Genomic DNA, 14787 nt, shown 5'->3' with positions numbered 1-14787 from the left:
CAGCTAATGTCATACTCAATGGGGAAAAGTTAAAAGCATTCCCGCTAAAATCAGGAAATAGACAAGGATGCCCACTTTCACCACTTTTATTCCACATAGTACTGGAAGTCCTAGAACAGCAATCAGACAAGATAAGAAATAAAAGGCATTCAAACTACAAAGAAAGAAGTAAAACTGTCATCATTTGCAGAAGACATGATACTATATATAGAGAACTCCAAAGATTCCATCAAAAATTTATTAGAATAAAGTAATTTAGTAAAATAGTAGGGTAGAAAATTATTATCCAGAAATCAGTTGCATTTTTATACACCAATAACAAACTATCAGAAAGAGAAATTAAGAAAACAATCTCATGTACAACTGCATGGGGAAAAAAACAAACGTAGAAACAAATTTAACCAAGGAAGTAAAAGATCTGTACTCAGAAAATTATAAACATTGAGAAAGAAATTAAAGCAGATACAAATAAATAGATATACCACGCTTATGGATAGGAAGGATTAATGTAGTTAAAATGCCCATACTACACAAAGCAATCTATAGATTCAACACACTCCCTATCAAAATACCAATGGCATCTTTCAAAGTATTAGAACAAATAATTCTAAAATTTATATAGAACCATAAAAGAACCCTAGTCATGGCAATCTTGAGAAAGGAGAGCAAAGCTGGAGGTATCATGCTACCTGACATCAAACTATACTACAAGGCCATAATAATCAAAACAGCGTGGTATTGGCATAAAAACAGACACACACACACACATCAACGGAACAGAATAGAGAGCCCAGAAATAAATGCATGCCTATACTGTCCTTTAATCTATGACAAAGGAAGCAAGAATACACATTGTGGTAAAGACAGTCTATTCAGTAAGAGGTGCTGGAAAAACTGAACAGATACATGTAAAAAAATGAAACTAGACCACCTCCTTATGTCATATACAAGAATAAATTGAAAACGGGTTAAACACTTTTAAAAAATGGTTATTAAACACTTAAATGTAAGACCCGAAACCATAAAACTCCTAGAAGAAAATATAAAAAGTAAACTCTCAGACATTACCCTGTAATATTTTCACTGATATAGCTCCTTGGGCAAGGGAAACAAAAGAAAAAATAAACAAATGGGACTACATCAAACTGAAAGGTTTTTGCACAGCAAAGGAAACCATCAACAAAACAAAAAGATATCCAACTGAATGGGAGAAGACAATTTGCCAATGACACATCTGATAACGGGTTAATATCCAAAATTTATAAAAAACTCACACAACTCAATAACCCCCCCCCCAAAATAATCCAATTAATAAATGGGCAGAGGACCTGAATAGACATTTCTCCAAAAGGGACATACAGGTGGCCAATAGAGATATGAAAAGATGCTCAACATCACTAATTATTAGAGAAATGTAAATAAAAAAACCACAATGAGATATCACCTCACACCTGTCAGACTGGCCATCATCAATAAAACAACAAACAAAAGGATTGGCAAGTATATGGAGAAAAGGGAACCCTTGTTCACTGTTGTTGGTGCGATTGCAAATTGGTGCAGCTACTATGGAAAACACTATGGAAGTTCCTCAAAAAATTAAAAATAGAAGTACCTTATGACCCAGCAATTCCACTCCTGGGTATTTATCCAAAGGAATCCAAAACACTAATTTGAAAAGATACATGCACCCTATGTTTACTACAGTGCTTTTCACAATAGCCAAAATATGGAAACAACTGAAATGCCCATCAATAGACAACTGGATAAAGAAGTTGTGGTACATATATACAATGGAACATTACTTGACCAGAAAAAATTAAATCTTACCATTTGTGACAACATGGATAGACCTAGAGAGTATTATGCTAAGTGAAATAAGTCAGACTGACAAAGACAAATACCTTATGATCTCACTTATATGTGAATTTAAAGAACAGAATAAATGAATAAACAAGACAGAAATAGACTCATAGATACAGAGAACAATCAGATGGTTGCTAGAAGGGAGAGGGGTTGGGGGCATGGATGAAAGGTGAAGGGATTAAAAGTACAAATTGGTAATTACAAAATAGCCATGGGGATGAGAAATACACTATGGGAAATATAGTCAATAATATTGTAAAAACTATGTGTAGTGTCAGATGGGTAGTAGACTTATTTGGGAAATCACTCATAAATTATATAATTGCCTAACTACTGTGACTGTGCTATACACCTGAAACTAATATAAAATAATAATGAATGTCAACTATAGTTAAAAATATATATAGGGCCAGCCCGGAGGCTCAGGTGACTATACATACATACATACATACATACATACATACATACATATATATGTGTGTGTGTATGTATATATGTTTATATATGTATATATGTTTATATGTGTATATATGTATATATGTGTGTGTGTGTGTGTGTGTGTGTGTATATATATATATATATATATATATATATATAGTCACAGAATGTAAAGTACAGCATAGGGAATATAGTCAATGGTATTGTAACAGCGATATATGATGTCAGAGGGGTAGTAGACTTGTTGGGGTGATCACTTCGTGAGTGGTGTAAATATCTAAGCACTATATTGTTTTGTATACCTGAAACTAATGATAAAAAACTTATTAAATAAAGAACAGATTTGCTAGACCTATAGACTAAAAGCTACACATTGATAAGAGAAAATGTAAAAGACCTAGATCAACGGTAAGGTATACCCCACTCATGGATGTGAAGACTCAGTATTGTTCACAGATGTGAACTCATCACAAATTGATCCGCAGATTCAATGCAATCCTAAGCAAAATCCCAGGAGACATTTTTTTAAGAACAACCACCTGATTCTGAAATATATATGGAAATACAAAGTGCCTAGAATAAGCAAAAGTATTATGATAAATAAGATAAAATAGGAGGACTTACACTTTAGTGATTATGATTTTTATACAAATATAGACATGCAAACAAATGGAACAAAACAGATTCCAAAAACAGTCTTACTCATATATAACCACATGACTCTTAACAAGAGCACCAGGGCAGCCAACAGGCAGAGTATAATCTTTCAGATCCATATACAAAGAAATGAACCTTAACTTTTATTCTCATATCAGATACAGAAATTCATGCCAAACGAACCCAGTAAAATTTGTAGAATAAAATACAGGAGAAAATACTTCTGGCCTTGAGTTAGACAAAGGTTTCTTACGTCAAAAAACCACTGCAAATTATAAAAGAAAAATTGATACATTTGACTTTACCAAAATTAAAAACTGTTGTCATTTGGAAAACATTAAGAAAATGAAAAAGCAAACCATAGACAAGGGGGATATATTTGTAAAACACATCTGAGAAAGGACTTTGAATCTAGAATACATAAAAATTTCTTAGGACTTAATAATAGAACAAGCAATAAAGTAAAAAATAAATAAATAGCCAATAATTTTTACAAACACATAACCAAAGAATATATACAGATAGCAAATAAGCATGTGAAAATATGGTCATCATTAGTCTTTAGGCTAGTGGAAGTTAAAACCACAATTAAATCAACTACACACTCAAAAGAATGGCTAAAATTAAAATGACTGAGTATCATGGATTGGTAAGATTGTAGAGCAACTCAAATTATCATATATTGCTGATGGGAATGAAAAATGGTACATCTAACTTGGAAAACAGTTTGGCAATTACTTACAAAGTTAAACATATACTTATCAAATAATCAGGAAATTCCACTCCTACGTATTTACCCAAGAAAATGAAAACATATCTACAAAAGACTTGTATGTAAATGACTGTAGTAGCTTTACTCATAATAACCCAAAACTGTAACAACCCAATTGTGGGTAACCCAATTGTTACCCACAATTGTGGGTAAACAAATTGTTGTATATATATATACCTATACAATGGTACTAATCAGCAATTAGAATGAAAAAGACTAGGCTGGCCGATTTGCTCCATGGCTAGAGCGCAGTGCTCACAACACCAAGGTCGCCAATTCAATGCCCACATGGGCCAGTGAGCTGCACCCTCCACAACTAGATTGAAAACAACGGTTTGAGCTTGGAGTTGAGCCACTGATGGGCAGCCAGTTGACTCAGTGGTTAGAGCACAGTGCTCATCACAGTAAGGTCGCCAGTTCGATTCCTACATGGGCCAGGGAGCTTCGCTCTCCTCGACTAGAGTGAAAACAACAACCTGACTTGGAGCTGAGCTGTGCCCCCCACAACTAGATTGAAAAAGGATGACTTGACATGGAGCTGATGAGTACTGGAAAAACATACTGTTCCCCAATATTCCCCAATAAAAATTTTAAAAATAAAAAAAATAAAATGAAACAGACTACTCATATATGCAACAACATGGACATATCTTAAAATAATTATGCTGACATAAAAGACTGTACACTGCATGATTCCATTTTTATGAAAATCTAGGAAAAGGAGCTGGAGATTAACTACAAAAGTACTTGAGGGAAATTTCAGAAATGTTCTATATTTTAATTGTGATGGTGGTTATAAGGATGTAAACAATTGCTCAAAACTCAGAATTTTCTGCTTAAAATTGGTGAATTTTATTTTCCAAAAAAGCTGACTAGAACAGGTACCTATAATGGAGGGAGATGTACAGTATTCTCTGAATAGTGTGATTTGTAGAAGTAAATGGAGTGAATCAGCCCTAAATAAACCCTCTGCCTAAGTTCTGTTTTGCCACACATTAATGAAGACCTCTTCTATGGATGCAAACTTGCTACGTACTTCTTTAGAAACAGATGTAGGGAAGTAGGTAGTGTGGTTTATTCAATCCTGTGTTGCCAGTGACTAAATAATGTTTACACTCATATGTACTAGGTACTTTCAGGAGAAGTTTGTGAATAAAAACTTAACTACACACAAATTCTCAAATTGCTTTTAAAAATCCTAGATACATTCAGTACTCTTATAGTCATTAGACAATAACACTCATAAGATATTAGTTTCTACATTTCACTGTTTAGAACTACCCCGTGCCATTATTTCATGGCAAAAACAAATTAAGAAAAAGTTTCGTGGATCATATCTGGATAAGCAACTTTTAATTCATGATGCAGCTATTTCACCTGTTCATTCATCAAATCTTCATTTTAAACAATAAGGAAAAAGCTACCAAGTCTCTGCATTTTAATATTTTTTTAGTTAGGAAAATAATTCTACAAGCACTAACATCCTTTACAGAGGAAAAATTCAGACAGAGCTCCTGTATGTTTAAATTATGGAGAATCAACTTATTTTTCTGGAGAATTTTATTCAAGATACTAATCATTTAAAAAATATAAAAAATTAACTTATCACTTATAAAACTGAATATATGGCTAAAATGAGAAATGATAATTAGCCAGGAGTTTTAAAAAGATGTTTTATAAACCAATAGAGAAAAACTTCTTGACTTTAAAGTAACTGAATAACTTTGAAATGAATTTGCAAAGTAAATAGTATACTTACAATTTGTTGCCATTTGAAATTGAGAATAAAGTGCTTGAGTAACTGAATTCCAAAATGTGTATAAAATTTCAGATTCTCCATCCTGTGATCCAAAAAAAGGACGTATTCATTAATTCTTAAAAATTACAATGGATAAGATATAAGATGAAGATTTATTAAAACTGTATTGAAATGAGAAATTTTAAGACATCTATTAAACAATGGAATTATTAAGTAACTAAGTAGAAATATATAGATGACTCAATCATGTCTCATGTTCAAGTAATCAATCATCATCGTGCCCTGCTACTTACTAGCTGTGTGTGGTTGGGCAAGTTGCTTAATCATTCTGTGCCTCCTTTCCAACTGAAAAATGAAAATAACACTACCTACACTGCAGGATTATTACGAAGATTTAAGAAGTGTATAAAAGTGGGGCAGTTGGCTGGCTCAGTGGTTAGAGCACAGTGCTCATAACACCAAGGTCGCCAGTTCGAATCGCACATGGGCCAGTGAGCTGCACCCTCCACAACTAGATTGAAAATAACGATTTGACTTGGAGCTGAGCTGTGCCCCCCGCAACTAGATTGAAAACAATGACTTGACATGGAGCTAATGGGTCCTAGAAAAATACAATGTTCCCCAATATAAATAAATAAGTCAAATAAATAAATAAATAAGTGTATAAAATAAAGTCTTGGGACAGTTCCTAACATATTATACATCCTCAGTGAATGTTAGTTATTATTACAATTACTATCATCATCACCTTGGTGATGATACAGAAGGCAATTTCTGTGACCATAACAAAATGAACGAAGCATGCTTAGACTAAGAATGACCAACCACCAAGATATAACTCACCTATTATAAAACAGAACTGCCTGAAATAGGTTTTTTTTTAAGTTACAGGAATTACTGCTACTTAGCTTAGTATAATTTTATATTCCACTTTGAATACATGTTTTAGAAAGTAATAACTAAAAAAGGATAATATTAGTTTAAGTAGCATTTGTTAAAACAAGACAAAGTATTTTAATTCTGTTAAAACAGAATCACACTTCTAGAAATTTTACCCAGTACTTTCAAGGTACTTTTGCGCATATGGTGTACAACATCAAATTGCCGATTTTTGAAGTACAAAATGAAAATTTCATATGATTCACTCTGTTAACCTGAATAAAATTTATTTAATGTTCAAACATGACTACTGTCATAAAAAATAATAATTAAGAAATTTATTAATTCTGTTTTAGTTTTGCACTTGTAACAAAAGAAATTCTAATTTGCAAGGTAATAAATGAAGAAAATGACCAACAAGAAATACTGATTTCTCACTTTTATACCTATCCACACTTCTATTTACATGATAATTTCTTTCTTAATATGTCTTTTGCTTTGAATTCTGGGTATTGTATACTATAACAAAGCAAATCAAATAATTGTTAATTTCTTATGCAATGATCAGGAAATAGATTCAGATTCTCAAGATGTTATACAATATATGTACTGTATATCATGCACCTTAGTTTAAAGTATATGTAATATGAGTACACGACATTAACAGAATGAAGGACAAAAAATACATGATCATCTCAATTGATGCACAAAATAAGCACTGGATAAAATTCAACACCCTTTCATGTTAAAACCACTCAGCCAGCTAGTAGCAGAAGGAAATTATCACAACATAATAATGACTATATATGAAAAGTCCACAGATAATATCATAATGATAAAAAACTGGAAGCTTTCCCTCTAAGATGTGGAAAATTTGATGACTATATATATACTTCTACACACACACACACACACACACACACACACACACACACAAAACTTGGGTTAATCTTGCTTAAGAATCGAATACAAAATTCTCAGATATGAAAGCAAATTGATTTCAACAGTGTATTAAAATAATTATTTGAATTATCTACCCAAACAAGTAGGACTTATGTCAGCAATGTAAGTACCATCTAATGTTAGAAAATCTATTAATATACTAGCCCAGTGACTCCAGTAAAGAAATCTATAGCTAAGTGAATAAAAGGCAATTAATACCCTTTAATTAATAAAATACTTTGTTGCATAGTTTTGAAGTTTGACGTAGTCCCATTTCTCTATTTTTGCTTTTCCTGCCTGCGAGTTTGGTGTCATATCCATGAAATCACTGCCAAATCCAATGTCATAAAGCTTTTCCTCTATGTTATCTTCTAGAAGTTTTATAATTTTGGGTCTCACATTTAGGGCTTTAATTCATTTTAAATTAATGTTGGTACAATGGAAAGTAAGGGTCCAATTTCTTCCTTTTGCACATGGATATACAGTTTTCCCACCACCATTTGTTGAAGAGATTAGTAATAGAAAGTTTGTGTGACCTTCTTTATTCTATATACCATTATTTGTCTTATTTTATCTAAAACTAATACTGTCCCTATTGCTTTCACTTGAGAAACATTTATCAATCTATTTACTTTATTTTTTCTGTCAATTTCTTTTTGATGTGACTCTTACCAATAATATGTATTTTATTTTTAAACACTATATTTGTCTTTTAATAAAAAAATTACAAACCATGTATGTTTACCTAATAGGTTGTTCTTGCTTTTATCATCTAATTTTATGCTTTTTTTGTGTGTTTCCTTTGTTTTCTGTGTTTGTTCTGGGGATTATTTTTGTTTGCTTTTATCTTCCCTCAAGACTTTTTCTTCTATTTCTTCTGAATGTGTCATTATTTATTCCTACAATTAACCATAAATTCCTCTGAGGCAAATCATCTTTGTTAACTCCACAGAATTATAAAAATAGATTTCTAGAAATAACAGGAATTCTTTAAGGCTTTTTAGAATTATCAAAGTAAACAAGAAAATTCTAACTCCTAGATATGCCTATTTGAAAGAAAAGATGGGTTCCCAGATAATGTGGCTTCTTTTCCCTTCTTAGTCACAAGTCACTTAAAAATTCAAAGCCATGAAGTATGTACTTTTAAGTTAATCAGAGAAGAACCCAGACAAAGTGTCCATACGCTAGACTGTATGCGAACCTTACCTGAAGAATTAACATTTTCTGAAAGTCCATATGTAACAGACACTACCAGATGCTCTCATTTAAACCTTACAACAATCGCTAGAAGCAAGCTCCATGCCAGCAGACTCCCTGCTTTGTCTCTTTTATCACTGTAATTTCAGCACCAAGAATGTGACCAGGACATAAAAAGCATACAATACCGATTGAAAGAATGAATGGAACAATCTTAAAAGAAGGCATACTTAGTCCCTTTCTGGAGAGAAAATCAAAGTTCAAAGAGATAATGTGAGATTTTTGGAATTACAAGACAGTAGCAGAACTGAGATTTGACCTGAGGTCTGTCTGATAGATATTAAAGTATTATTCCCCCTTAACTTGACTTAGAAAGCTCTTTATGACCTAGTTGTCCCAGCCTTTTTCTCTTACACACCACTGAGGGCAAAGGTCCAACTACACTCAAATTCTTTCAGGTTCTTGAAGGATTTTTTTGTAGTCTACCTCCGTTATCAGCTTTTAAAACCTGCACCTTCTTTAGAGTTCAGTTGAGGTGTCCTTTCTCTTGGTTCCCCTAGGTTCGGTGCAGTGTTATTTACTTCTACAGCGTTCCAGATTCCCCATCATAATATTTTCCTACTTAGGTAAAGGAACAGAGCAGTGGTTAAGAGGGGGAACTGCACAGCCAAATAAGCTTCAGATCAAAACTGCACTTACTGTGTGACCTTGCATAGGTTACTTATTCTCTATACCTCAGCATACTCATCTGTAAAATGGAAACCCATTCCATGCATTTATTACAAAGACTGAACGAGTTGATTGTAATGAAGTGCATAAACAGTGCTTGGCATAGTAAGCACTCTATGAATATTTGTCAACATTGCTAATACTATTTCTAATTTGTAACAGAGACAACTAACATGTCTCCTTGTACTTCACATAGGGGCACCTAACACTGCTATGGTGCTTAATTTTCTGAGCCCACTAGACTGCCTACTGGGCACCACAGATATTTGGACAAAGATAATCATGGTGTGTCTGTGAGGGTATTTGGGATGAGGTTAATATTTGAACAGGTAGACTGGGTAAAGCAGATTGTCCTGAATCATGTGAGTGGGTGTCATCCAATCAGCTGAAGACCTGACAGATCAAAAAGGCTAAGAGAATTCCTTCTGCCTGTCTTCAAGCTGGGATGTCAGTTTTTCCTGCTTTATGATTTAAACTGAAATACTGGCTCTTCCTGGGTCTTGAGCCTGCAGGCCTTTGGGAGGAATTCCGGGGTCTCAGGCCTTTGAATTCAGAACTATTCCATCCACTCTCTTGGTCTCCAGCTTGCCGAATGCAGATGTTGGGGCTTTATGGCTTCCGTAATGGCGCAAGCCAATTCCTTATAACAATCTCTTTCTCTCTATACATACACATCTTAATTAGTCCTGTTTCTCTGGAGAATGCTAGTACAACTGCCGAAAAAAAAAAAAATGAATGAATGAATGAATCAATCAATCAGTCAGTCAATTCCATGGATTCATCATATTAAGAACTGAGTCAGTTACCAAAGACTTGTACTAAGGAAGACACATAGTTGTTGGAACAAGAAAGGACATGAAAACTGCTTAGGAAAGATAAAAGGCAATGAAGCAGATTCAGAGGCATGGGAAAAGTGTAGGAGAGAATAATGAAAAAGTAGATTTGGGGGTAGGATAGTATATTAAAACAAAAAGTTCACATATACAGAGGGTGCCAAAGAAATGTATGCACATTATAAGAAAGAAAAAAAACTATTAAAATTATGCTGATGGTAACCACTTTGATTACCTCGTGTAACTGCAGAAGTCAAACGTGACTTGTATTCATTTTTTATTGGTATATATTGAGTATAATAATTCTAATAGTTTTTTCCTTTCTTAAAATGTGTACACATTGCACATTTTTGGCATCTCTGTATGTATATGTATAATGTTTTGTACATGATGTGCATGTATATATAGAAACATATATAATATGTATTACATATGTTCTGCCAAAATATAAAATTATGATTTTAATTACCAAAGAATTATCAAAAATTGTTGTCAAAACCACAATATTTACATAAATATATTACATAGATGTGTATGCATAAAATAAGAAAATACGAAGATATATAAAAAGAATAATTTCACTTACTCTTTCAAGTCAATCAGCCTGTCAAGTAATTGTTCCTAAGTGTGTTGAAATAAAATTCATTCAGCTAGATTTTAATACTTGAACTAGATTTAAACTGGAAGGATACTTGACAATAATCTATCTACACCCAATACCGGCTTATTTTCTGTCTTAGTCTGTTTGGACTGCTATGACAAAAATGCCATAAACTGGGAGGCTTATAAACAACAGAAATTTACTTTTCACAGCTCTGGAAGATGGGAAGTGCAAGAACAAGGTGCTGGCAGATTTGTTGTCTGGTGAGGACCTGCTTCCTTCCAGATGGCCATCCTCTCAGTGGGTCCTCACATGACAGAAGGCAGGAGCTCTCCGGAGCCTCCTTTATGAGGGCACTAATCCTGATTGTCAGGGCTCCACCCTCACGGCCTCACCACCTCCTCATACTATCGTCTTGGGGTGGGGTTAGGGTTTCACCATAGGAATTTTAGGGGGACACAAACATTCAGACCACAGCACTTTCATTAAGTTCAATTCAGTCATGTTATCAGATCAATTCTGGGAAATGTGCACAATTTAAAACAACTTCTTGTTTCTTAGTTATAAATAGAAATGATACTATAATTCTAACTTTTAAAAGGATGAAATTTGGACCTTTGGCTGAGGTCAATAAGTGGAAAATAAAACCAAAATCAGATATATTTTATAGATATAAATAGAATAACAATAAAATATACAGGAATACTAAAACATTTATGTTTGGATGAATCTGTTATTTAGAATTACAGCTTGGTCTTTGCTTTTGTCATTGATTTTGACATAAATATAGAGACAAACTCAGAATGATAATACTTAAACAGAAAAGATTTCAATGCGGATATGGTTTATTTTTTTATCTTTAAACAAGGAACTAACCATAGATTTCCTTGCTCAAATATATTTGATAGATTCTTTCCGCACAAAGCATAAGGTCCACAACTTCAAGCTAACATTCTTGCATTAGGTGTGGTAAAAGGGTATGGGGTCTGAAGATGAACTTGACATAAATCCAAGGTCTGCCATTTATTGGCTCTATAACCTCGGGCACGTGTTTCATCTTTCTGATCTTGTAAACTATGGAAACAATAGGGATTATAATACTTTATAGGATTTACTTGTTATGAAAAATCCGGATATCTTGGGCTAGATCTTACAGGAAGATTGGAATTCACCACACAGATGGGAAGAAGAGATGAGCAGAGAGTATTCCAGAGGGAGGGGTGAACAGTGCACAAAAAAGTGAACAAATATTTTCTGAATGAATAGTGAGCAGAATTTCTGGAGAGAGGTAAGAAGAATGGAAAGTAAGACAAGGATCAGATCAAGGACACCAGTGAAATATTTGAGGGTTTTAATGAGAATACAATGATCAGGCTTGTTTTATATAAATCACGCTGATAACAATGTGGAAGATAAAGTGTGGAGGATGGTGGTGAGCCTGCAGACAACAAGACCAGCTATGAGTTTGCAAAAAAAGTCTAGGTGCAAGGGACTTTACTATGGCCATAGCAGTGGAGGAGTAGTAAGAATGGGTAGCAGAAAAACTGGTAGGACTTGATGAGCAGGTGAATGAATATGTTTATGAAGAACTCCAACTGGATGTATTTATGTAGGACCAGGAGGATGGAGACTGATCAACCAAAACGGAATTTTCGGAGAAGCAGGGAGAAAGATTAGTTCATCTTCTGCTTCTAGTACCTGTGGGGTATCCAAGTAAAGATGATGTAGGACAGTGAGTATAAATCTCCTGCTTAAGAACAAGATCTAAACATTAGAAATAGACTTACATATCATCAGTATTTGGAGGTGGTAGAAATGGTAGCATGTGTGAGCTTTTCCACAGATTGCATGGGGCATGAGAAGAACAGCCGAGGATGGAACCCAGGGGAACAGCATTACTTAAAGGTTGGTAGAGGAAATAATTCAGAGTGAAGAGAGAGCAGTGGTGAAGATAGTTATGTAAGATTGGTCACAAGTTAGTAACTGCTGAATCTGGACGATAGGCACAGTGAGATTCACTGTCCTATATTTTAGTTCTATACTTTGGTATGTTTTAAATGTTATAAATAAAATATTTTAATAGGAGAGGCAGGTAGAAAAGAAGGAATCGGTGAAGGATTCTGAAAAGATGGAGTATCTGTTGTGATAAAAAGGGAACCTGTAATAAATAAGTCCAGTGCCCAAAAGAAACCTCACAGGGTGGTCTGATCAATTCCTAACCGGGCAGGTCAGGGTGGGTAGTCACAGCTCCAGGCCTACAACTTCTTTAAGTTTCGCCTTAGGCAAGCCCTGTCCATTGTTCTAGTATCTAAGTTAACATACCTTTGAAATGCCAGAGTAAACCTCTTTTCAGACCCCTCAGGGGCATAACCACTCACAAGGGAGCATTTAATCTTGTTAGCTGTCCTGTAATCCAATCACCACCACACTTTCTCCCCCCTTCCTGTCATCTTCCTTATGATCCTTCCTTAATTCCAAATGTATAAAAAGAAGCTGCAAAACTGTCATTCTCCAGAGCATCTGAGATCTTGCTCCCCAGCAATGTCATCAGTTAGGCTCAGATAAACTCGTAAAAATTCTCTACAGGAATGGATGTTTCTTATATTGACACTGTGAAGGAGGAAAGCATTAAACAGAAGTAGTTATTACCTCAGAGGAGTGAAGTAAAAGAGGGAGTCAGAAGGGAGCAGAAGGATTTGGTAGTTGGGTCATTAGAATGCCTTCATCAAGAACTGTTTCAGTGGAGTGCAAGCTTGATTTCAGTGGTTTGGGCAAAACAGAAATAAGAAAGGAGACACAAAGTAGCTTACTGAAACCTGGGCAGAAAGAGAAGAAACAGGCAGATAAAAAACCAAGGGTTTGGTTTTGGTTTTGGTTTTAGATAGTAGACCCTAGAGAGGAAGTAGCCCAGAAAGGTTGATATTGGAGAAAGCTGAGAGTGCTAGGAGCGGCTAAGATGCACAATGAAAAAGAAAAGTAGAAGGATACGTCTGAGAAAAGAGAAGATACAATCTACCTTTAACTTTGAGATGAAGGAGGGAGGTGGGGACCAAATAAAGAGATTCTTCAGTCAGAGTGCTACTTCAGGAGGGAAGTCAGACGGAACCCAGGAAGCGAAGTTAAAATAAAAAAGAAGAGGAGTAAAAGATTTAGCAAAAAGTCTGTGTCAGAGATCTCTGTGGAGAGATCACGCTGTGAATAAGAAAGCCTCCAGACTTGATCAAAGAAACCAAACAGATAAGAATTTAAATTAGTTCTTAATCATCTTCTGGATTCAAAGCAGAGGGATCGGTGAAGCAAATACAAGGCAAAGAAAAAAAACTCCCTTTACTGGAAAATAGCCTTCAGGGAGAAACACTGCTGTGTATGACTGCAAAAGAAGGAAGATATAGAAACTCAGTAGAGATTTCAAGATGAACACCACAGAGCAAAATGAGAAAGCCTAATAGAATTTCAGTTAAAATAAAAATGTAGGCTTTTATATGTATATTGTTCTTTTTTCTTTGAACAATATATTTATGGTACAATGTACATTTTGTTTTTAAAAATGGGGCTAGACTAAAGTTGTGGTAGGAGGTAGTGAAAAGTAAGATTTCAGATACTTTTTGAAGGTAGAATAGATGAGACTTTTTAAAACGGATACAATTAAATAGAAAAGCTATACAAATGTTAACAGAGGTTATCTCTGGGTAATAGAATTAAATATAATGCTTTCTTTATTCTTTCTAAATTTTTTGAGGAGCAATTTTAGATAATTTAACCTAATTCTCAACAGAAGAATAAATTCTTGATATAAAAAAATTCAATACTGAAATACATATGGTAAAAATGTTAAGTTCCTCATCAAACTCAAATTCTTTCTCTCATATTCTTGCCTAGAAAGTACAGTCAAACTACAGTGGTAAAACCCTTTCCGTATAGTTTACTGCAATGTTCGTCAACCTTTCTTTTCATTATCGTCCCTCCAAAGGGAAAACTAAATTAAATAACTAATTGTATGTGTATATATTACATATGTTATACTTATGTAATTATATAATTGTACTTAATTAATATTAAATTTAACTTAGTTTCTTTCTAAACAAGGAAAATTAAATACTAAGGAATAAGATTTTGT

At 34.1% G+C, this 14787-nt stretch overlaps 1 protein-coding gene across 1 annotated transcript in view; it reads right to left on the bottom strand.

The window, feature by feature from the left end:
- COG5 (component of oligomeric golgi complex 5) overlaps positions 1 to 14787 on the bottom strand; it is a 310758-nt gene that overhangs the window by 92146 nt on the left and 203825 nt on the right. The window contains exon 11 of the mRNA XM_019745323.2: positions 5490 to 5571. Within this exon, the coding sequence (XP_019600882.1) occupies positions 5490 to 5571 (82 nt within the window). The remainder of the gene's footprint in view (positions 1 to 5489; positions 5572 to 14787) is intronic.

This window comes from Rhinolophus sinicus, linkage group LG09 (genome assembly GCF_036562045.2).
Source record: "Rhinolophus sinicus isolate RSC01 linkage group LG09, ASM3656204v1, whole genome shotgun sequence".
Taxonomy (NCBI): Eukaryota; Metazoa; Chordata; class Mammalia; order Chiroptera; family Rhinolophidae; genus Rhinolophus; species Rhinolophus sinicus.
The sequence above is the reverse complement of the archived record's forward strand: the minus strand, read 5'-3'. Positions and strand labels throughout refer to the sequence as shown.